At 33.0% G+C, this 25,911-nt stretch overlaps 4 protein-coding genes and 1 long non-coding RNA gene across 5 annotated transcripts; 3 read left to right on the top strand and 2 right to left on the bottom strand.

Annotated features, from left to right (window-relative positions):
• Positions 1–309: 309 nt before the first annotated feature.
• LOC125052053 (cytochrome P450 6k1-like) lies at positions 310–1,110 on the bottom strand. The gene has a single exon (XM_047652702.1). It carries the CDS (start codon positions 1,108–1,110, stop codon positions 460–462), a length of 651 nt encoding a protein of 216 aa, XP_047508658.1. The 3' UTR covers positions 310–459.
• A 2,178-nt stretch (positions 1,111–3,288) lies between these two features.
• On the bottom strand, positions 3,289–10,119 carry LOC125051912. The gene is made up of 3 exons (XR_007117366.1): positions 9,952–10,119; positions 5,557–5,721; positions 3,289–3,561 (listed from the first exon to the last, which is right to left on the bottom strand). It is a non-coding gene; the product is annotated as an uncharacterized LOC125051912 (long non-coding RNA).
• A 4,924-nt stretch (positions 10,120–15,043) lies between these two features.
• On the top strand, positions 15,044–16,382 carry LOC125051799. The gene has a single exon (XM_047652360.1). The coding sequence runs from the start codon at positions 15,081–15,083 to the stop codon at positions 16,284–16,286; it is 1,206 nt and encodes a 401-aa protein (XP_047508316.1). The 5' UTR covers positions 15,044–15,080; the 3' UTR covers positions 16,287–16,382.
• A 371-nt stretch (positions 16,383–16,753) lies between these two features.
• On the top strand, positions 16,754–21,342 carry LOC125051981 (myb-like protein U). Its single transcript, XM_047652625.1, has 6 exons — positions 16,754–16,768; positions 16,856–17,019; positions 17,674–17,947; positions 18,257–19,117; positions 19,628–19,768; positions 21,331–21,342. Exons 1-6 carry the CDS (start codon positions 16,754–16,756, stop codon positions 21,340–21,342), a joined length of 1,467 nt encoding a protein of 488 aa, XP_047508581.1.
• Positions 21,343–24,031: 2,689 nt separating this feature from the next.
• LOC125051835 (cell surface glycoprotein 1-like) lies at positions 24,032–25,604 on the top strand. Its single transcript, XM_047652412.1, has 2 exons — positions 24,032–24,169; positions 24,279–25,604. Exons 1-2 carry the CDS (start codon positions 24,155–24,157, stop codon positions 25,434–25,436), a joined length of 1,173 nt encoding a protein of 390 aa, XP_047508368.1. The 5' UTR covers positions 24,032–24,154; the 3' UTR covers positions 25,437–25,604.
• Positions 25,605–25,911: the final 307 nt, after the last annotated feature.

The following is a 25,911-nucleotide window of genomic DNA, read 5'->3' as shown; positions in this document are numbered from 1 at the left end:
ATCATTATATTTCTCTCTTACGATCAGTTATTTTGAGTTAAAATATTCTGCTATTAAGTAATAGTTGTCAAGTACAAAGCTGTGTTAGCCTGTTAAAGGACGTCCTTTTTTTTATAAATATATAAATTATAAAAACAATCAATGTTGTTTTTTTTGTAACTCCCAATTCACGCTACCAGAACTAAAAGCCCTGACTACTATTATTGTTCTCTTACTATTATATTAGTGTTAATAATTCAACGTTTTCTACCAATATTTAACTGACTTAATTATTTATATTATTTTATTTTTCTCGGATCTCGATAGTAAAGGATATACACGTGTCAAAATAACATGAGACTTAAGAAGGCACAGCGATTACCAGATCCATTCAACTTCCTCAGAATCGAGTAACCCGCAACTGCCAAGGGAACTTTTTGTATGACATAAAAGTCACATTACAATAATAAATCATTTCACTTACCAATAAATAGAAGTATATTCAAAGAACTGACGACCGCGCTTATGAAATTCCGTGTTTGATTTAAAACCGTTGTTATTAACACCAAAACCAATGCTGCTAATATTTTCCATCGCATATGTTAAGTAGAAATCTGAAAAGTTGATTGCTTCCCCTTTCTCATGCATCATATCGGCATACTGCAATCCTTCATTAGATATTTTATCTACAAACGGGAAAAACGACTTCAGTTTTCCCAATGTGAAAGCTGGCGATAGTTTCGCTCGATGGGATTTCCACTTGTCGCCGTGTATATTAAAAATATGGCCTCCAAAAGGATCTCCAACTGAGCTTGTAAATATTCCATGAGATTGAAAATAGTCGAAATCCTTAATTAGGATATGTTTTGCTAAATCAGGATCATTGATGCACAACACTGGTATACTGAAAGAGTATAGTCCAACGTAAGGTAGGTGTTTGTATGTGTTATAGCTGTCACAGTAGGGTTGAAATAATTGCTTCCTTCGAAATATAACATCGCGCATATTCCCGAATGGAAAAGTGGGCCTTGGTCCTTTTACACCTCTTCTTGCCCAATAAGAAAATTTATACTTAAACCACGCGTAAAAAGCGAAGAAAATCGTTGACGCTCTTAATAATATGGTAACCATCGTAGCTGTTTGCTGTTTGTCTATGATTATACTAGACCATAGCTGCAAACGAATGTTATATATAGTGTCCATTATTAACAAATTGCGTAGCTATCTTCCGCAAAAAAAATAATTTTTCTTTTATTTGATGTTGGAAAAGTTTATTGCTTCCTGTATCCAATTTAATTACAACCTTGAAATGATTTAGTAACCTAAATTAATAAAATGTTATTAGAAACAAGATAGATTTTCTGTAACGTTTACGTAGTTTTTTATTTATGATATGATATAACAATTACAATTTTAGAATACATGCTTAATAGATTGATCCTTGTGCCCAAATGCCCTTAATGATTGGAGCATTTTCTCGCTGTATTGTGATGCCTATATCCTGAGAGAGAAATGCTATGGGTTCACTCACGGCTTAAATGTTTTAATTAATTTCTAAGCAAAACCAGCATATAATTTCTTAGATAAATAAGTGCTCATTAAAATAGACTACCTGTCTTGATAGTTGCGTACCTTTATTTAAGAAGCTCAAAATGTTATCTCTCCCATGTATTTATGATTTTAGAAATATCCTTATTCGTGCACAGAAACATACATATTTTTAAGTCGAATGTAGAAGTTGAAGTAAGAAGTAGACATGGGATGAAATTGGCTGTGCCAAAAATCAATCTGGAACTGTTTCGGAAAAACATGTTTTGTATGGCAATTAAAGTTTACAATAAATTACCAAAAGAATTAAAAGATCTTCCGTCTAGAGTCTTTTGTGGTGTATTTCTTTTAGAAAAAATGAACTATTAAATACCGTAATTGATAAAAATTTAATGATGTAATGTATATAGTATAATATACTAGATAATATAATAATTTACTTTGACTAAAAATGTAAAATTCCTTAAGACAAATTTGCGCGCCATTGTGTATGGCAGAATATGCGAACGATTTACGATTGTATCACCTTAACATTTTGTACCATATTCTTGCAATAAATAAATTATTATTATTAATATTTATAGGCTACTTTAGAAGAGAGCGTTCCGCTTTTTAAAACGCCGGCATCACACTCGCGAGCCCTCTAGCATTGAGAAAGTCCATGGGCGGCGGTACCACTTAACATCAGTTGGGCCTACTGCCCGTTTGCCCCCTGATCTATAAAAAAATATTTGCTCCCACCGATAGCGCTGTTTGTTCTCCCTCTAAATCGACATTATCTTTGAGGCCCGTAGATAGGATGTGACCGAGGTAATTACACACAGTTGTTAATAATGACCGCCACCGCTCCTTCTTCCCATAATGACCACGACCCATGACTTGGCTTTTATTGGCGTTTTAGCTCAGACCATGTGATGCAGCATATTTTTCGCAAACAGCCACCAATTTTGTTAATACGCCGGTAAAAGCGCTAAGCAGCACGAAGTCATTAGATTAGCTAAAATTGTTTAGGTTTTTACATAAGTGTATTCATGTTAGGTATATATGTATTGTCTTTATGGGTTTATGCCAGTACTGCACTATATAATTAACGATTATAAACGCAATTATTGAATTATCTATAGGTATGTTAACTAAAGCTGGCGGCTTTAACACATTTACACTTTGTGCTTGTGTAGTGTCTGTGAATAAGCGCGAGACGTGATGTCAAACTGAAATCCAATCATAAATACATCATGAATAGACTGTCCGTCGTGTATGAGTGGACTTAAATGTATAGCATGGCAAAAAAAACATATTTTGAAACATACTGTATGTGAAATTGCATTAGTGTGAGTACTGTGAACCCGCCAGCTTTCGATAATCGACCTATACATAACTTGACGTTTTGAGTGCCCACTAATCGTGGTCACCGATGACTTATAATTTTAATACCTATAACCAATGTGACTGAAAAGTTTCAATGCTTTTCTGATTTTTTTTATGTAGCCTGTTATAGCAAGCAGTGTTGGCCTAGTGGCTAATAGTGTGATTTTCATCCCTGAAGTCGTAGGTTTGATCCTGGGCACCATTTTCATGTCAATGTACAGAAGGATCGAACCTATTTGCTGGTTAGAAAAAATCACGAAACAGACAGAGGCCAATAGCAAAGGTAGTAGGGCCATTGTTTTCTACATAATAATTCTTTTTTGTACAACACTGAAATTATTATAAAATCATAAGGCGTTAACTTTTTGGAGGAGGTAAATTAAAAATGCCTAATAATACACAAATACATTTTATTTATATATCTTAGTGATATTTGTATAAAAAATATTGCATTTTCACTATAAAACTTATACTATTTTGTTCAGTTATTTAGTCCAAAAAGACATTATTCGCAATTATGTATAAAATACTATACTACTAACAATAGATTTTATATCCTAATCAGTTTATAAATGCATAATTGTGACATTGTATGACGAATTAAGGCTTTTATTCATCAATGTGGCATTTCACTTGGACATCTTGATAGCTTGGTCCTCATCCCCTCTGAAATAAAATACTTATTTTTATTTATTTATTAACACTTCGTTGCATAAAACAATAAATCAAACACAATACAAAAAAAATTATAAGGGATGCAACGGGCGGCCTTATCGCTAATAAGCGATCTCTTCCAGGCAACCCTAGTTAAAGAAAAAACTAAAAAAAAATATTGGTTGTTTGTAAAGTAGGTTTACGATCGAGATGTTTACGTGATAACGTCTTATTGGTGATATAAGTTTTTGGGAAGTAAGGAATTAATGAAGATAACAATTTTTTCAAATTTTAAATTACATCTATCGTTTTATTCACACTTTTGATGATAAATTTCGGGTGTAAAATGACAAGTTTACTTATTCGACTATGATATACATTTTTCTTCATACATTCACGGAATGACTGGCAGCGCTCGAGATGAGACGGGAGATCGGTCCGTCTCTCTCTCGTTATACCTGCGATCGCGCTCGTGAGGTTTTGGTGTGACACAAGTTTCTGAACATGTCACCCGACTAAAACGATTTTAAAGACGTTATCACGTCAAAAAAAGAAACATGATTCGTGCGAGAAGTGCAGAAACAAATGTTATATATAAAAATATATATATATATACACAGTACCTTAATCTAAAGTATTACAAAAAAAAACATATTAACAACAGACTAAAAACTTAAAAGCTAATCTTACAAATACATGGACAGCAAATAGTGATGTAAAAGGAAACATAAGATTTATACAAGTCACGATTGATCAGGATAGGATAAGGTTAAGAAATGATTATACAGAAGAGTTTTAAAAGATGACAGAGAGGTAGCCAATCGTACGGAACCGGGCAGCGTATTCCACAACATAATGGCGGAGATCGTGAATGAATTGCCTAAGAAGGATGAAGTGTGAGACTGAATTACTTCATGACCAAATTAAGACAATTATGGGTATTCAACAACTCTTTTATTTCTTAAGTCAATGTGAAGATGTGGAAGCAGTATGTTGACGTTTCGGTTAGGGCTTTTAAACTTAGCCGCAACCTTCATGATGAAGCCAAAGTAGATGAAAAAGTAACCTACAAAATAATAGCATTGAAATTTGAATCAGGCATTTCTTGTGTGGAAAATGTGTGGTTTTAATGCGTCTATGGACCTCATATATATATTACTACATAGGATTATAATATAAATAGTCATATTAATTTTAACACCCAGTAGTGTAAGATAACAATATGTGTTTAGGTATAATGTTAATAACTTCTTGCAAAAATTACAAATATCATTAAAATTGTCGCTAGAATCATTTGGAAGGCAAAATTTTTATTATAATATGAGGTTTTTAGATATTATACATAGGACAACATACTTTATAGATATAAAGGGATTCGATGTACCTATATATATGTCAGGCCGAATTTTTTCAAATAATTAATTTAGAAATATGAATGCAATTACTATAGTTATCACTATTTAAAGAACGTTTTAAGTATAAAGGTTATCGAACTATAGAGAACAGGAGGCACAGGCAGGTCTTAAAAGTTAAGTTTGTACCGCACCCCATGGAGACCCGCATCGCCAGCAGGTTTGCGTTGGCCTTTAAGGTACGGTCTTCTAATTCGTATCGGTTCGGAAATAGCTGCTTATAGTTGGTCCATAAAGTTTTGGTGCATGGACGTATTCGTTATTATATTTTTGTGTGTTGTAACGACTGTATGCAAACATATAATAAAAATGGTTTTTTTTTAACTGTGTCAGAGTTCCCAGCTCTTCCATAACAAAGTAATTTTTTTTAACTGTTTTCAATCAATTATCCCAATTAATTTTATAAAAAGCATAAGTACAGCGTGAGTGAATGAGTGAATGTAATGTGTATGAATGTGTAACATATTAGATATCAGTATCTTCTCTAACTCCGCGTAAGGTGTGTTTTTTGGGAAATAGCTTATATATTATTAACTGATTGGTAAGGTAATTTCATGGTAACGACTAGAACTCGCGTCAAACGTGTTGTACTTACAATTAACACATCAAAGTAATATTACAAATATGTTGTTATTATATAACTGTATTTCATGTAGTCCTCTGAATGCTGCGTGGTGTTCGATATATCCTCAGAATTGTTTGGCAAAACGTATGCCAGGGCGGTATGTGTCAATAGGAGCAAACAAAACATCCACATTGCCTGAAAAACAAAACATAAGTGAGATATCTGGCGTATATATCGCTTGCCCTGGAAAACAAAGTTGTAAAAGCAAAATCTATTTTTTTAATTTTCTATGTTAATAAACATATTGGTTGTATTATATCATGGTTGTGTAAGTATTCCTACTCAAGAACCAGTATTAGATTATTGGAACAGCGGTGTTGGCTTGAAGGAAAACATCGTGAGCAAACCAAAAAAGTCGACAGCGCGTCTTAGTTACAAAAAGTGAGCATCCATTACTTGCCAATTAAAAAATCTATTGTTTAAGAAACAGTTACAGAGATCCAGACCTAAACTATAGTAGTGCCACTGTTTAACTATTCAATGATTATTTCGCTGGAGTCCGAACAGTGAACCATTTTCATTAAACAACCAAATAAATTTGGCCATTAATCATGTACTTAGTATGAATTATAGAACATCTCTAATTATTTGTTTTGTTTTTGCCAAATTAATATGACGTCATTATGACGCATATACTCGTAATAACTATAAATATTACCTACTGACAAAATTGTTATTGTGTCAAGATTATTACAAAAACATTTAATAAGTGAAGGAATTAAACTAGAATGAACTAATCATTAAGATTCCAATTCGGGATCCAAATATAAACCCATTACGGGTTTATAATAATAATAATATAGCCTTTAAATTCCGAAACTCTGTCATTTTATATATCTGAACTTTAATATATTTTCACTCCAGTATATCTCGGAGTTCGGTATGCCTCTTGGCAAAGGCCTCCTCTAACCCTTTCCACTGTTTTCTATCTTTTGCGACTTTTTAGTGAATCAGGAGTTCTTAAAGTCCTAGTATTGAGCGATGCTATATATATATTATGTTTATTTGTTAGAGGGTGGTGGTCTGATCTTCCCGCGGCGACCAACCGTGGTGGGAAGGCTTCTTGATTAGGTTGTTTTAGAATGTGTTTCTTCCATGTTTGTTTTGCTTTTCCGGTTTTAGTTGTTGTTGTTTTTGTTTTGATAGGGGGTTATATCGGGTTTATATCGAAGTATTTAAATTTGTAATACACACAAAAACTAGATAAATGAACGAATAAGTATCGCAGTACAGCGAGAAAATGCTGCCAGCATTAAGTTTTTTTATTTTTATTTATTAAGTTTTATATATTACTAGCTGATCCGGCAGACGTCGTTTTGCCATGTATATCATTTATAATGAAAAATAGGGGTTGATCGTAGAAGGGTGAAAATTTGGGGTTATATGTATTTACTAATGCTGTATCATAAAAAAAAATTATTATAATTTTAGATAAAAAAAATTTTTTTTTATCTAAAATTAAAAAAAAAAATTAGGGGTTGATTACCCTTAACATTTAGGGGGATGAAAAATAGATGTTGTCCGATTCTCAGACCTACCCAATATACACACAAAATTTCATGAGAATCGGGAAAGCCGTTTCGGAGGAGTTTAACCACAAACACCGCGACACGAGAATTTTATATTTTAGATTATTACCTTGCAGGTAAATACTGCACACTATATTGTCATAATAATTGATAATTATGTTCGTGTGTTATCTTTTAACACCTATATTTCATTTCCTTTGTTATTTTTGGACATTTCATGATTCTGTATTTTTATAAGATATCGTAAATATAAGTACTGGATTGTTGAATCGCTTTTGACTTTCGGCAATGCAGTTGATATATTCAAAATTCATGTGTATTCATCATCATCTCTTCTATCCATTTTTGCTTATTATTATTTAAGTAAAGATTGTTAATGTAAGTTGCACGTGAGCGATCAAAAAGTTTCTACTCATGGAGAAAGTGTAATTTGTTTAATGAGATGAATTTATAATTACTTTCTTCAAATTTCTTAGTTTTAACTTGAATAATGAAGTAGTCTTCATATAATATCCCTGTGTAATGGTAATTAGCTACTCACGCGAACCATTTATCGTTTATCCGTTTCATCTTTATTTATTTTTTTTCAACTGTTTTATCTTTATTTATTTTTACTTAGGCTTTTTAGTACCTTTAGCTACATACCAACATATGGAACATTTTTTAAATAAACAAGCTTCCGGAATGATCATATTGTATCTACTATACTGCCTATTAGGAGAGCCTCCTGTGCCTGAGACACGCCGTCGACTTTTTGTTCTAAGGTTCAGGCCGGTTTCCTTACGATGTTTTCCTTCAACGTTCGAGCGAATGTTAAATGCGCACATAGAAAGTCCATTGGTGCACAGCCGGGATGCGAACCCACGACCTCAGGTATGAGGGTTGCACGCTGAAGCCACTGGGCCAACACTGCTCAGAGTTAAATAAATAAAAAATAAATACTCGAATTGGTACCAGCCGTCTTCGAGTTTTGAGCTTAGCAACATATTTTGCGATTCATTTTTATTTATATAGATATAGTTTATTAGACTGTTACAATTTCTTGTAAATTTTAGTAGTTTTTCTAGATCTGTTTTCTGCTTCTTAGTACCACTGATATTATTATTTACATCAATTTAACAATTAATAATTAATAATAAAGTTTTCCGACCTTTCAGCACTTGTACAGTATTATTATATTTAATTTAAAATAAATTAAAAAATATAAGTGTGTCTTTAAATAAAGATCTAGGTTATTTCCTTAATCATTGTCTTTATATATGAGGATCCTTGTGTACATTAATACGCGCCGTTGATATTTGGTTCATAATTCCCAGTTACCGTAATAACATCGTATGAGCGAGTATAAAGTATTAATTGACCCCGCTTATCATAAAATGTTGGTATGCTGTCCATGCCCCACTATAGAAGTCTTTTTGTTTTGTTCACTAACCAATACTAAAAAAGCAACTAAGACCGAATTCTTACTAACTCTAACTAAAACTACATATGGATGTATGAATAAATAAGTTATTAGTTTTTATTAATTGTGGACATAGCTTTGTACAAAGCCGGGGTACGAACCTACATCGCTACATAAGAATTATAACACTTAAATCGATACAAAGTCAACATGGTTTTTGTATAAAGCAACGATGTAGTTTTTCCATTTAAATACGGGTGAGACTTTTGCATAATCTCTGACATGCTATTTTTAAGTGACACAAATTACACATCCCTTTTAGATAAACGCACAAATTCCTCATTACTAATTAGTTAAACAACATTGATAGTGTCTCTGGTCGTGCGTTGTAACCTCGACATCAAATGGGTTTCATTTGTATGTGCACAATTATTTGTGCAGTATACAAATACGAAGCGAAGAAATTTTCAACTCTCTAAGTAGAAAAAACAGCTAAGTTTTTTCTTAGCTTAAGATTCTAATATAACGACCAATCAGGCTCCAGAAGATAAACCACTCCTTATATGGAAATTGTATTCGTTTTTACAACAAACTCCCAATACAAGCGAAATTAGAGAATTATCACTAAATAAATTCAAAGCCGAGGGATTAGTCGTAAATTAATCAATAAAGATTTTTATACATTTGACGAATATTTAAATGATCCCAATCCTTGGGATTGATTTGCTTCAGTTCAAACAATTTCTATGACTCAATACTATTATATATAATATTTCAAAACTAAAAAGAGTGGCGGAAAGTGTCTTGCCAGTTCTTCTTGCCCGCTCTACGCCCTTGACTTGAACTGATAGTAAATGTAAATTTACAATTAATTTAACTTTTTGTCGTTCATAAGTGAACTTGTTTACCTATATAAATAAAGTTATTTTAAGTTTAAGTTTGAATAGTTTGATTATAATTTCTGGATAGAAAACGCGATAAAAATAAGATTAGTTTGATTATTTTAGCCCTTTTAAATACATAGTTTGTTTGTATATAGAATACTCAAACTGTAAATCAAAAATGTATTGGATTTTTACATTTATAATTGTGAGTTCGATCACCTACTTCAATGACAGTGGCATGAAGACCACTGAATTATTATTGTTCCGAGAAAATGTGTATATTCTGTACGTTAATAAATCATATAAAATATTTTACTTTTTGTACCACAGAACTCAGAATTACGTACAATTAAATATTTAATTAGGAAATTATAAACTATGAGTACATGAAAATCATTAATTTATGTAAGATTTATAGGCGGTTATAATAGTCAAATTTGCCAAAGCTATGCCTTGGTGATTTTAGTACAATTTTGTATTACCAAAGTTTAGTTAATAATTTTAATATTGAATTTAAAAAAATGTATTTACCATAGAAAACAATACTCACTATTATCAAATGCATCGTCGCCACAAGTCACATCACTCAACTACCGTCACACACGTCTTAATTCGAACTGACGTAAAAAATATTCATCTGGTGTATTTTTAAATCTGTAAATAGTTTTTCGTTCAGAGCGTTCTTCTCATGGCGAGTTCGGGCTCAAATTAAATTATTACGTAAACAATTCCCAGGATTCATTTTGAATCATCATGGTTTAAAAAAAAGTGCAGCCACAGCACGCAGCACACAGGTTCTATTTAGTAATTAACGTTTTTTTATTAAATCAAGGGATGATAAGATTGTATGATAAGTGATGGGATGGGATGATAAGTGAAGGTGATTCTGACCCAAAAATCAATCTAACTAAACTTAACTAAATCAATCTAAAAAAACCTACTCTTTCCACTATTTCTATCAAATTGTGCTCACGCTGTGATGAGAAGAGATATTTAAAATGTTGTAACTTAAAAAAAAAAATGTTTATCTGGGTTAAAGAGGGTTTATATAAATATAGTTATAATAATTTAATATATTGGCAATGGGACACAAAGTAACTGTTTAATTAATGAAAATATCTCCTAAAACATCAGACTATATAAATGTAATAAATACGCATATATGTATAAGATTAATTACCTACTTAAATATTATTTTTTTGGGAACAAATTAGTATTTAATACATTTGGTTAGTATGCATAACATTATGAACTTCGTACTAAATAGTTATTCCTGTAGCTAAAGTTTTTTTGTTAATTCCGTAACCTTCAACAAGTACTTAATTCTAAATACGAAAAATCTCAATACAATTTCTACGAACGCATGGAATTGAATTATTTATAATTCTTTGAAATTATTTATTCTAAGCATGTAAGGTTTTGATTTAGGATCCCTTTTTTTAAATATTCAAATAAACCTAACTTTAATTTTTATAATAGAACCTAGATTCTTTTTAGTTTTTTTAATTAAACTTATAATTTCATTAGTAAATACGGTTTCATCGCGCGGGATGACAAGACTTTGGGTTATCTTAACCAAAACATCTATTTCAGCCTTGCGATTCTGTAACTCACTTTTCGAACTCGCACAGCGGTTTTCGCAGCGGCGGTCGCGCTCAAATCAGTCGTGAAGCAGTCATTTTACGATTTGGCCATCTGATAAGGAGGGAGCTTGTAGTTTATTGTTAATTAGAATGTTAATTACATAACAATCAAATAATATACAGTATTTACAATTTTCTTAACCTACAAATAAAAAGAAAATTAAAACAAATTTACAAAGTAGTCCCTGTGGCAGTGTACCTATAACGCTGGCAGCATTTCCTCGCTGTATTGCGATACTTATTCGTTGAGCTAGGAAAGCACCAGCTCTGAGGTCACCGGTACCATCTACCAGGCGCCAACTTAAATCTTTAATTAGTGCCGGTGCTCCTTCATAACATTTTTTATACAAACCAAACAGGCAGGTCCATACCACCTTACCTTAAACATGGACACTTATTCCCATTTTGACATACGAGTCATAATTTCGATTCAAAATCTCTCTCTTAGGGTCGATTCGACCAAACAAGAGTAAATCTTAATCTTAGAATAAATCGAGAGTTAATCGAGAGTAAATCAATTTTACGTTTTACCAACTACAAATTCTAAGAATAGTGGGCTTATTCGGGAATTGCTACTATACCGCCGTTTCGCACGGAATAACAGCTATTCCTAGAATAATTTAATGGCGTCAGTCAGTCCAATCAGCTGATTTCTGTCATTTCACAAATATGTATTCTGTGTTTTAATTTCAAGTCAACGCAACGCACTAAATTAATAGTCTAGCATTGTATAATGAAACGTTTAAACAATTTATTATTTATTTATTTGTTTTTAGATTTTTTATTTTCTATAATATTAGAATGAAATTCAACTGGGCTCAACAGAAGTTCCTTTTTAGACGAAAGCCTCAAACAAACAAGAAATAAAAACTTTTTGTTGTCGTTTGACACCTGTTAAAAGCTACTTTTTCACACTATAATACGGCAAAATCGAGTTGACATGATGTATGCTCTTACACTGTCCCGTTGTAGAACAACATTTAGGTATTTGCCGAGTTTTATTTTCGTTCACCATTCTCTTGCTATTCGCGTATTGTTATTCCTAGCACAATTATACTATCGATTACGTGGACAAACGACTATGGATTTACTCGAGATTAAAATCATGGAATAGATTATTCTTGGTATAGTTACTCGTGCATAAATTGAAGTTTGGTCGAATCGACCCTAATACTGCTATTCACCTTATAGCTGTGATGTATAGTCGTATGTTCCATAAATTACAATGCCTTTATTTAAAATGTATGATAATACAGAGGTCACCGACAGTTCATGGAACAATTCAACAAACAGTAATTGTTTAAGTAACGTCATTTATTTCCGTGAATGTCGCTTTAATTAATACTGATTAGTACCTAATTGTTTTGACATTGAAATATCTACTATTTGATGAACGATGTATGTTTTTTAGGTATTTATAATACATTACTGAAAATTGGAAGATACAATAGTTTTTACTATTGATTAAGATTGTATTTTTTAATAAATTGTCTCTGCACAAAGACATAATTTACCCATTACCTTCTAGCCTAATTTAAAACTAATAAGTACATATTTTAAGTCTATCTTAATTTAACAAAAAATATATTTAACATAAGAATCTAATAACACTACCTACTTACAGTTTCTATTAATACTGTGTTCTTGTGTAATACTTGTTCTTGTGTAATACTTGTTCTTGTGTAGGTATTATTTACATACCAGAGTTATTTATAATCGTTAATAAATAATAGTTAAAAAAAACTAAAAACACGCTTTTAAAGCTGTTGATGTTTTTTAGTTTTTTATAACTATTATTTATTTTTTAGGTAAATTTTTTAAATTTTTTTAAATTTTTTTTCGGATTATTGCATTGTCATCGATCTTTGACAGGTGCGCAAAGTTTGAATTAAATCTGTCCGTTAAAATTGGGTCAAAATCTAGTCCGAAGGAGTCGGTTACATACATACATACATACAGGTGAAGCTAATATAAAGCGTGTAAAAATATGTCTCATGCCCTGAAGAGGACTTAAAGACTTAAAGCCATCTAACAATAATGATTTTAACCTATTTAAAAAACGTATATACGTACGCTATTCCCGTTAATTTTGTTAAGCTGTCTAGCTTCTATATTCCTAATGATGATACAAACAGCAGCATTATTTTTATTAGTCTAGGCCGCTGTTTCAGCGTAAAACTAACTCTTCCCCATTCGCTGGGAAGTAAATCCGAGCACTAGAAAGATCCATTTGCAGTCATTCCATTATTGCTATCTATAATAATAATAATAATTTATTTATTGCAAGAATATGGTACAAAAATGTGTAAGATGGTACAATCGTAAGTTCGCATATTCTGCCACACTATCTAAAGAGTTTTATCTAAAAACAGCAAAAATGAGGTCGTCAATTATCAGTTTTGATTTTATAAGAGATTAAATAAATATAAATAATAAAGTTTGTTTGCCTCTTCACAATATTGAATTTTTCGGGTTTACATGATGTATTGATCATCTTTGGGCTGGTACCTATAATAGGACTTAAGAAGTCTTTTTTTTACTTGGGGAAATGCATTGCGCATACCGCGGCGTGACTGCTCAGTGCGGGAGGGCTATATGGGACTCGCGATTGTGTCGTATACCCACTAAAACCTCAAGGCGCCACCAACAATCACCATAGGTGGGATGCGGTAACAGCAGTGCCTTTATGCTTCCCGACATGCGATGCGGCGCGGCGGTTGCGTCCGCTTCTCCACGCCCATTGTTGGTTTGTGAAGATACTTGACACAGGAAGTATCCTTGACAGACCGGGCCATACACTTTTACATATAGCTAGGGGAGATCGGGTCCAGTTGCCATATCCATTGTTTGATGAGACACTATTTGTACTAAGCAATAATATTCCTAAACCGATAACCAAACCAAGGTTTGCACCAACGTAAATCTCTTTATTTCATGAAACCGAATATAATACCCCTAAGGTTTAGTCTATCAAGATCAAAAATCCTGTCGACAAATACAGCTTATCACGGCTGAGTATATGTGCAATAATTACTATGAATATTGTACTTATCAGGTACTTAATAAAATAAATATTAGATTGACGGGTGTCGATAATATTATCAATACGAGATAAAGATTTCTCAATAGTAAAATATCACGTCTCAGTTTCATAATTTTTATATACTTTGATATCAAACACTATTTTTTACTTAATTGCAACCGGTAATCCTATGTTCATTCAGCAGTGCAATATTTTTTTATATTTTAAGTACAGAATTAACTCATGATTACTACGAAAAGTACAGGTACAGTAATATTAATTATAAGAACTTCGGAAATTGAGATTTGTAGCTAATAAAAGATTATACGTAGGAATAACAAAGGATAAGAATTGTCATGGATTACTATTACTGTCTGATTTTTTTAAACGTAATTTATAATGATATCCATAGTTGCTCCCCTTACACTTTAAAATCGATTTTCGTTTAGATTTTGTAATTTTAATTGTTTGGTTTATAATTTGTATTATCTCTTCGTATATGTCATGTTTGCCTATAAGTGCTTGTAACATTAAGGGTCTGTTTCACAATGTACGGATAAGTTCTACATAAGTTCCAAATTAGCTATTTATTACTTATTGGTAGGATAAACACTATTATTGCGTTTCACGACTGTCAGATAGAGCTATTCGTCACATAAAGTCCATCATAAGTTATGAGTCCGATGAATGTCAAATAACACAATTTATCTTCCAAATAATTTATGTGTTGCATAGCTATTTGGTACTTTATCTATACATTGTGAAACAGACCCTAAAAATTGTATATTGTGGCTCTTTTAACAATGTATCAGTGTGCCGAGCGCTGGCAAGCTTTAATCAATAAAAATTATATATATACTATACATACACGGAATCACAGTCAATCAAATAATTTGACATTTGATTCAAATTTGTTTTGATTGTAATTTGACATTTATACCAACGCATTGCTGTCATAACAAAAACATCATATATGTTAAAAATTTTCAAGTATTATGTTTAAAAATATAAATTATGTTTCATAAATTCTACGTGTTAATTTTATGTGCACTTAATATACAACACGGCCAACGATGCGTGTTAAATACAAGAATACATTTCGGTGAACCTCTCCCAGTTATTTTGCGCAACAACAGAATTCTGGAACCAGACGATAATGAGGGTAACATAGTACTAAACGCTGGAGATGTTCTCACACTTAGCTGCCAAGGAGCTGGTTTTATCAACCATCCAGATATTAAAGATCGCCGTGAAGTAGCAACTATATCGTGTGAAGGCGGCGATAACTTCAGAAACGATGATTGGCTGAATTCCCTTGCTAGATTCACGTTTTTTAGATGTTCCTTTGCCCCAATCCATCATAGTAAGCCCACAAATAGAACATGCTACGAAGGATACCCCATAATAGACGTTGGGTATACGATTGAAGACCAATTTTACCCTGTCTACGAATCGTGTTTTGATGACGTCCATTTTAATCCTATTTATTCAAAATATACCCAAAAACCCTATAATGCATTCTTTCAAACCAGAGTAGAACGTCCGTTCTTCTTGGATAATCATAATTATGAAAATATTCCCGTTGAAAGGCTATTTTCCCCGCCAGGTCAAAAAGCAGCAGTCGCCCAGCGAGTAGGTCCTTTAGTGGAGTCGTATGTGACCAAAAGTCAACTTCTATCGAGGGGACATTTGGCTGCAAAAACAGATTTTGTCTTTGCTTTTACTGAACGAGCAACTTTTCACTACGTTAATTGTGCACCGCAATGGACAGGTTTCAATGGAGGAAATTGGAATACTCTAGAAGTTGATTTAAGGAATCACATTCATGATGCTGGCTATGAGACAATTATCTACACCGGTACATTTGGAATAACTCAGCTAAGCGATAATTTTGGAAGACGAGTTGATCTGCATTTATACACGGATCAAAATAACAATCCTGTTATTCCGATACCGCAGTATTTTTATAAAGTTGTATATGAACCGAGAACGAAGAGAGGTATCGCTTATGTGGGTATTAATAACCCATATTATACTTTTGCTGAAGCCCGTGAGCTATTTTTTTGTTCGGATATTTGTAGGAATACCAGCGGATTTGGTTGGTTATCATGGCATCCTGATAATCCTGCTGAAGGCTATACGTTTTGCTGTTCAATTCCTGATTTTAAGGATACCGTGCATCATTTGCCATATTTCGAAGTTGGAAGTCTACTAATATGATTTGTATGATAACAAGTTTATTGTCCCCTTACGTTATCAGAGCAGCGGCTCGGTTGACCTTTGATATAACTAATTGAGTACATACAGTCATCTTTATAAACCTTTTTATTTTATATACAACGTGTATGTAATAATAAGAATCAAAATATTATTTAATAATTTGTTTTTATAACCACTTCCTATTCTAGTAAACTAGTCAAAGTCATTTACAAATGATGCAATTTACGGTTAAATTATAACTTATTTATAATTAGGGATTTATGATCCTAATTATCATTACAAAAGGATCTATCGCTAGAAATCATTAAGGTTTTTAATTAAGTTACTATATAAATGTGTCCTGTTTTAATTTTTATTCATTCAATATTTGACCAGCTTATCGTTGAGTGATTTAAAGTAGTGATACATAAAGTGAAGTAAGTGAGATAAAGTAGTGAGTTTTAAATGCAAAAAGTTAATTAACAACAATGAAACCAAAAACGGTATGTTGAAGATTACAAATACTACTATAGATAAAATTGTATATTAACGAATTTTTTATATTTACTTACTGTTATTTATATTTTCAGATTGCCTTCGCGTTTTTGCTAGTGGTTACAATTTCTTTAGTACAAGGACTTCCCAGGAGTCACAGATTTAAGCCTGTTGTGAATCTTAATCCAGAAAAGGTGACGACAACACAGAAGCCTATTGAAGTACGAAAAAGCACTCTTTTCCCCAAGAACACGAAAAAGTATGTGATAACGGATAAACCACTTCCGCGGATGACTGCTCCATCTTCGTATAAATATTTTCTCGCAAAAAGGCCTCTAATGCTTAAATTCGAGCCAACATCATCACTTTTGAGAAACGGGCCCACCGTACCCCACCAATCTCTGATGAAAAAAGTAAACTTTGTGGTTTCGACTCCTTCTCCATACGAAAATAATTCCAAGAAATCCTATTGGGAGAATCAGCGTCCAATTCACATCAGAAACAACAAAACTACCGAAGATAATGTTGTCAACAATACGATGCCACAAAAACCTAACGAAAATAAGGATAAAATTACTGCTCAACCACAGCTAAATATTATGAACACAACCAAGAGTACCAAGGCACCTAAAAATGAAACAAGGGAAATCATTTTGCTACCCGTTAATGAACAAGAGTTAAAATCTAATCCGAACGCAATTGCCGATGAAGTAAGTGATATTATAGCATTCGTAAACAAACTGCATGAAAGAAAGGAAAATATTTCAAAAATTGCGTCTACTACACAACAACCTATTGATAAAAGAACGTTCATTCATCCTACGATGCAACCATCACCTAAAGTAACAGAGAGTTCTTCGGCTTATACCACCCATGAGCATACAACAATAAAAAACCAAGTTAATGGTAGCAGAAAAACACCCAATGAAGACGTAATACAACCAATTAGTTCACCCACTACAGAAAAAACTGCAAGAACTTTATCACCAGTACAGAAAGATACAATAACTAAAAGTTATTCCTTAAAAGGTAATAAAGATGAAATAAATGAAACCGCGCCAGAAATTGTGTTCATACCAGTAAATATAAGTGAACTTAAATCACACCCAGATTTAATAGCAGAAGAGGTTAAAAATGTCGTCAGTGATATTTCAAACCATGCCTCACAAGTAACTCAAAGTACTACGGTTAGTACTACAGTTGCCAGTATCAGTAGCTCTACTACTACTTCTACGGTAACAACTACTGCTTCAGAAAAAGCCACGCCAGTAACTATGGGATTGGATGAACCGGAAATCATTATTATAGGTAAAGGTAAAAGTTTTCCTTCAAGTAATAGCAGCAGTGGAGACCGCCAAAACCCTAATGACGATGTCGAAAACGTGATTTACCTTCTTTCAAACAAAAATTTCAATAAATCAAGTAATAGTTTAACTACCAAACAGTCTTCGTATCCTGCTGTGGACCTGACGACTACACCTTTAACACCGATACAGAAAGAAATAATAACTGAAAGTTATTCCCTAAAAGGTAACAAAGATGAATCTTCAGCTCCGGAAATCGTTTTTATACCGGTGGATTTAAGTGATCTTAAATCACATCCTTATTTAATAGCAGAAGAAGTTAACGAAATTAAAAAACATACTTCAACAGTGTCTGAAAGTAGTACTAGTACAACGGCTGCTATTACCAGCACTTCTACTAATCCTTCGATAACTACTACTCCTACGGTAACCACGCAAATACCAATGGGACCCGAAGAACCAGAAATCGAAATTACAGCTAAAGGTGAGCAGTCTCCATCAAGTAACAATAGGAAATACAGCCAAAATCCAGACGATGATGTCAAAAACATAATTTATCACACGCCTAATAATGTTTTAAATAATTCAAATAACGATGTAACAACTGAAACATCTACAAATGTTGCTATTAGTTCCGCTAATAACTCTTCGCCAGAAATATTGTTCATACCGGTCAATCTAGATGAGCTAAAATCACATCCAAACTTGATAGCAAATGAGATGAAGAATATTATCGATAACATTAATAGGCATCCGCCCAAAATTGATATTACTACTACCACTAGTACAATAACTAATGAAGCAGCTACTGTTTTAACTACTATTACCCCGTCTACTACTAGTACAACTACCACAACTACTACTGCGGTGATCGATAACAGCGTATATAATCAAAACCCAAATGCTGGGGTAACTACTGAACAATCAGAAGCAACTCCCAAAGTCGATAAACCCATTACATCTAGCTCGTCTCATGATATGATATTTTTACCAGTTAATTTAGCTGATTTAAAGGCACACCCAAATGCTATAGAAGATGAAATCAAGGATGTGGTAAATCTAATAAATGATAACCCCGATAATAAGAAGAAAAGTGAAACAACGGCAACCCCTTCACCAAAGAGTAAAGAGGTTGTTCCAAATACAACGCCTCGAGAATATAAAATAATAACGAGCACTTCGGAACCCTTAAGTAAGCATATGTCAAATCCTGAGAGTATTGTTCCCGTTGGAAGTTCTGACAAACAAATATCACCAGAAATTATTTTTATACCGGTGAATTTGAAAGACTTTGAATTACATCCTAATGATGTAAATGATGAGATTCAAGATATAGTGAATAATATGGATAAACCTAAATCAAGTGATGAGACAAACTTAACGGATAAAAGTCTGACAACAATGAATAAAGATCACACAACAGAAAGTTCAAAAAATCTACTTCCAATGCAACTAGATGATAAACCAATGAAAAACGAATCCAAGAATATGATGGCAACTGAAAAGTCGCTACCTACAAGTGATATGGTTACGGAAAGGTCTTCAACTCAAGTTGATTTCCAGTCATCAACAATTTCTTTAGATGACATAACGACTGAAAATGCTCACAGCAAACAAAATGTTACGGCCGAAAAACCCCCCGATGTTGTCTTCATTCCTGTAAATTTGAATGATCTTGAATCAAATCCCGCAATTGCAGATGAAGTACGAGATATCGTTGATTTTATGAATAAACTTCACCCACATGATAACAAGGTCACAGCATCACTAGATCCTCAAAAAAATACACCGCAAGAAAGTGTTTCACCAAAATCGACGGATAAAGTGACAGATACTTCTTCAGCCATGCCAACAACGGAAATGTTGTCTACTACTACTTCTACGACTGAAAGTTCTGTTAGAAAATATTCCCAAAACTTGGAAACAAACGCAACAACCGAATCTTTCGTAAAATCTTCAAGTGATGCCAGTCTTACTCCGAGCAAAGAAGATCACGTAACTACAGAGAGCTTACAGCGAGAAATTGTCTTCATACCAATAAAACTTGAAGAACTTAAATCTAATCCTGATTTAGTAGCGGATGAAGTAAAAGATATTGTTAATTATATGAATGAAAAAGACAAAACTTACAATAATACGACTGAACAATATACAACTGAGAAGGACATTTCATCAATCAAAACTACATCTGAGATACCCGCTGACACCACAACATTAAAAACTTCTACAATTACTGAAACTACTGACAATATCGTGACACCAAAGTATATAATTATCGAACCAATAGAAGTAACTGCTATGAAAGATGAAGATGAAAATGACATATATGTGGGAAACATCTTACGTAGACCAAAAGTTACCAACAAGCAAAACGACAGTGAAAAAAATAAAGGTGCGAATAAAAGCGGAAGATCAAACTCAATAAGCGATGATATTTCAGATGTTATTTATGTTATTAAGAAAAACAAGAATAACACGTAAAGGACTAGGATATAACATACGTAAGTTATTAAAATGTAAATAGCGTTTTCTAACAGGTGTATTATGATCCACGTGATATTGTATTTAAATTAATTTAAGAAATAAAAACTCACACAAATTAATTTTATTTTTATTTATTTACACCTTATATTTTATTAATACACAGTGCAACGTGAAATTGAAAAAATATTTACGATTGAATATGTGAGCTCCTTATTTGGTAGCTTAGATAATTGAGCAGGTATTACCGGCCTGAATTGAAATTGATGTGATTTTTCAAAGCCAGCAGATGCGTACAGACGTTCTTTATTTTAATGTGTAGTTTTAGTTTTTAACATAAAAATAAAAGAACATGAGATCTTAATGTGTCAAATGCTTCTATTACCGACCCCTTTCAACAGCTAATAACGATTTTCATGAAGGTATTACCGACTATATGTATGGTACGTCAATTAGAAGAGATCTAAACTTAATAACCTGTATTGGTTGTTAATACATTACAGAACAAAAAAATTGTAAAATCAATTATTTAATGGTAATTAGAACTTTTTTTATTGTGACATACACAGATAACATTGATAATAATAAAGTATGCACTGTTCATTTGAATAGACCAACTGACATGGCTCACGTGGCTGTTTCAATTATTGGCGATACCGAGATATCATAACACTAATATTATGTATGCGTGAATAGGTGTAAGTACTATTTAAGATGTTGTTTTGCAACAGTAAATTAGATTTGAATACTGCTCTGTCTTATTAATTTCTCGCTTCCTCTCACAGTGGCGAGCCTGAATGACTCGCCACTCAAACTCGACGATAGCTATGTAAAAATCTTCTTGAGTTTTACTTGATCCTGCTCGTAGGGCTTTTCCAACTGTTACCTTGATGCAGACATCTCGTACTTATATAATGACTGTTTATGTGTTAGGATACATATTATGTAGGGCTTAGGGATCCGTAAGTATTTTAGGTTTATAGGTCTAACCCTCTCGTATATTTAGTTATCTAGTGCAGCTTGCTAATACATACAGTACATATTCAATAAATTCGACGACTCATTGGTCTAGTGGTTAGTACCCCTGACTGCGAATCCATGGGTCCCGGGTTCGATCCCCGGCTGAGACGAACATCGATTTGGTGAGCATATTTTGGTGTTGTGCTTAGGTCTTGGGTGTTTAAATATGAATTTATATGTCTATCTATCTATAATATGTATGTATTTCCGTTCCTAGTACCCATAACACAAGCTTCACCAGCTTAGCATGGGACTAGGTCAATTGGTGAGAATTGTCTTTAAAAAAAAGAAGACATTTATTACATATCAATTAAAAGTCACCTTTTTTTTCAATGAGTGATGTTAAGTGATGGACACTCACATGTCTAGAAGGCTCGCAAGTGCATTGCCGGCCTTTTGAGAATTGGTAAGCCCTATTCTTGAAGGACCCTAAGTCGATTTGGTTCGGAAATATTTCAGTGGGCAGCTGGTTCCTGCCTTAAGAAACGCATGAATAATTAATTAATTTTATCTTAATTTATTCGTCTTAAGTTTGGATCGACGGGCGTCGAGGATGATATTATATGGATGGTATTTTTTATTCAAACAACTTCTCTGAAAACTTTTCATAGTAAATGCGGTAGAAGAGACCCCATATCTCTTCGCAACGCCAAGGGATCAAGCCGGTCGGAAAGAGACGGGTCGTCGACGATTCGAATCGCTTTTCGTTGATTATGGTCAAAAAGAAGGTGCTGGTACTGGGAAGCCCCCCAAAGGTGAGAACAGTGCTTATGTGGGGCTGAATTTGAGCTTTATAGGGTTGCAAGCGGTGATCCAGAGTGAAGTACCGTCTCGCCTTGCCTGAGCACATCAAGCTTCTTAGATACTAATTTAACTTTACCTTCCAAATGACCGCGTAACTGAATTTCATGTGAAATATTATGTAGAAGCAGATTTTTTTTAATCAATTACCAAACCATGACCTATCGTGCATATTCTCAGAAAAACTTATGTATTTTGTTCCTTTCCCGAGTTGAATGCAATACAATCAGGCACGCATAATTTAACATTTTAATAGAAAAATGCGAAATAAGCTAATGAATGAGTGACCCTGCAGATTTTCGATGGGTTGCTCATAACTACATTTACCTGTAAACAACTATAGTACAAGTATTAAACGTCATTATTTCCATTTAATATGAGAAAACTTTTTTTCTTAGTTTTATTTATTTAAAACTTATTATAGACATAAAACAATATATTCTAGAAATTATAGATTTACTTAAACTACCTAATCCAAGAACATACCGAATACTTATGCTTTTATCTGACATTAGTCATACTAATAGACTAAAAGATTTTGTCACCGTTATGGAATCCCTATATTATATTATTGATTTATGTGTATTTGCTTCCGTTTTCTCTTTAATAATAACCCGGATGTCCTTAGTACCCGGAAAACATTTTTTGGCTTTGAAAGCATAATAATAATAATAAAGCCCGTTTAATATCCAATCATTAAAAAAAAGATAATATTCAGCTTGGAATTTTTACATTTTATACATTATTTTATTTATTTTGCTATCGTATATTTCCTATATCTTAGCTACCTTCAGTACCGTCGATCGGAACTCCTTCACAGGTAAAGTCATCAAGCTTTTTCCAACTGACTCTGTCCATGACTGTCTTTCTACATTCGCTTCCGCTACCGCTTCTATTTCTTCTATCCACCTTTTTTTGGGGCAACCTCTTCTCCTTCTTCCCCTTTGTCCTTTCCATACAATTGTCTGTAAAGTCCACCTTCTATCTTTGTTCCTGCTATATGTCCCGCCCATTGCTACTTCTGTTTTAGGGCATACTATATTATACGAAAATGATTTGCAAGCATATTCCTATATTATTGAGAAAAAGTTTTATGTTCGTTGTTGACTATTTTTGTATTTAGAAAAGTGAAATGTAGGTATAAAGAAATTAACCCAAATTTCAGGTAATTCAAAGCATAAATTATTTAATTTCTTACTTAAATTTCAGCTTATACATTTTAAGCTTATAAATATTTTCCAACTTTTACTTATTCGGGAAAATAATATTTTTGTATTTTGTTCTGTTGTACACTGTAGTATACCTTCTTATTATTTTTAAACGAATGTATAAGCTGAAAAAGAATATATATATAATTATAAATAGAGTATAATTATTATAATACAAAGATGAACGATTTGTGTTTTGTGTCTATGTAACAAATATACTCGAAAACTAATGCACCAGATCGCTTCTATAGAATAAATATACTGTATGTAGAATACTATTCTTTTTCTTAAATATAACTACGCTATAAGAAAATCTACCTTTTAGCCAGATTTATTATAATTATATGATGAAGTAAATTTGCACTGCCTCAATCAAGAACTATGCATTGCGCATATTGCGTAATTCATACTTACATTTACCATTAGCAAAACTTTGCTAATGTTCACATAAACATTAAGAGGCCATTAAAATTGCTTTCCATTTAATTGTAATCACTTAAGAAACATATTTAAACATTGATTTTCAAAAAATTATTCACTTGTCAATTGAAAATCCCAAAAACAACTTGACGCTGCAATCATGAAGATCAATAAAGTGAGTATGGAAGGTTCTTTTATTTTAAGTTTTTAAGTATTAACTTTATCTTGCAAATATGTATAATTGTAAATTTAGATATTTTAAGTAACAGTATTTGTGTTTTCAGGTTATTTTTGTTATAGTAATTACCACATGTGTCATAAACGGCCTGCCAGTACAAGACAAAAATGAACCTGAAAAGCCTTCTGAGCCAGCCCAAGATCAAAAGAAATCGCCCGTAAATAGCACAGATGAAGTTATTCTTATACCTATCAATCTTCAAGAACTCAAATCAGATCCTGAGGCAATAGTCAAGGAAGTTAAGGATATTCTAAATTTTATGAAGAGTAAAAAGGACAATACTAACAACCCTAATTCCTCTACAACTGAGGCATCTTCTAAACCTAGTGATGCTACAACTGATAAGTCTTCTGATAAACCATCGAATGATACCACTATAACTGCTAAACCATCGGACAAACCGTCAAGTGCTGCAACCACCACTGCCAAGTCAGATAAGTCATCCAGCGATGCCACTACCACTTCACAACCATCAGAAAAACCATCGAATGATGCATCCACTGTTAAACCTTCGGATAAGCCATCAAATGATGCCACAACCACCTCCAGCCCATCTGACAAACCATCAAGTGACGCAACCACCACTGCGAAACCTTTAGATAAATCATCTAACAATGCCACCACTACTACTAATCCCTCAGATAAGCCATCAAGTGACTCCACCACAACTGCTGCGCCGTCGGATAAACCAAAAAGCGATGCCAGTTCAACTGCTAATCCTTCAGATAAATCATCAAACGATACTACTACAACTGCCAAGCCCTCAGATAAATCTTCAAATGATGCTACCACACCGGCCAAGGCGTCGGATAAGCCAAGTGACGCAACAACGACACCTAAGTCTTCGGATAAACCTTCGAATGATAGTACTTCAACTGCTAAGCCAGCAGATGAATCTTCAAGTGATGCTAAAACTACTGCCAAGTCTTCAGAAAAAGCGACAAGCGATGCTACTACAACTAACGACACTTATACTACCGCTAAGCCATCAGACAAGAAATCAGAGGATTCTACCACGAAGGGTCCAAATAAAGACAAAGTTGATTTAGAAAAAGAAAAAGATGTCGCACCTGAAAGTGCAACGCAAAGTCCAGAAAAAGACTCCAAAAATTCTACAACAAAGGCACCTCAAAATATTATTAACGAAAATTGTTATTACTGTATAAACGAATATTTCTTTGATAAACCAGCGCCTAAGCACTAACAAAAATGTATCATATACTATTTTCATGTGCCCAGGTGCTTAGTTAGCCACTTCTACTTAGTTCACTATATAATAAACTTAATAGCAATAACATACATTTATTTTATTCATGTTAAAAGTCACGATGTTGCAGAAAACATAGCAACATTTGCCAATATTTGGCATGCAAACACATTAGATTAACTCTCTTAGAACGACTCTCAATATCAACAATCATTCTGTATGAATATTTTTGTGTTAAAATACTACTACTTGTGGTACTAGTTCACCTCCACTGTTTATTGATCCTTTAGATCATTTGAAACACCAATATATATTTTATGACAGTATTTTTCTAGGAACATCAAATAATCTTTAAAATAATACACAATTATAAGCTTACTTTAAAATATTAATAGAATATATCGATAATTTATATTCGCTAATATTGATTGTGTATCAGCTAATTAGGTACAATATAGTTAGTACTGTAAGT

The sequence above is a fragment of the Pieris napi genome, chromosome 8 (assembly GCF_905475465.1).
Source record: "Pieris napi chromosome 8, ilPieNapi1.2, whole genome shotgun sequence".
Taxonomy (NCBI): domain Eukaryota; kingdom Metazoa; phylum Arthropoda; class Insecta; order Lepidoptera; family Pieridae; genus Pieris; species Pieris napi.
This window is presented reverse-complemented; position numbering and strand designations above follow the sequence as displayed.

Bases quoted from the DNA above. Each gene is read 5' to 3' on its own strand.
- LOC125052053 (XM_047652702.1), bottom strand. From the start codon at position 1,110: ATGGTTACCATATTATTAAGAGCGTCAACGATTTTCTTCGCTTTTTAC.
- LOC125051799 (XM_047652360.1), top strand. From the start codon at position 15,081: ATGTTTCATAAATTCTACGTGTTAATTTTATGTGCACTTAATATACAA.
- LOC125051981 (XM_047652625.1), top strand. The intron at 17,020-17,673 runs GTATGTGATAAC...TAATGGTAGCAG, and splicing joins TTCCCCAAGAACACGAAAAA to AAAAACACCCAATGAAGACG. The intron at 17,948-18,256 runs GTTAGTACTACA...ACACCGATACAG, and splicing joins AAGTAACTCAAAGTACTACG to AAAGAAATAATAACTGAAAG.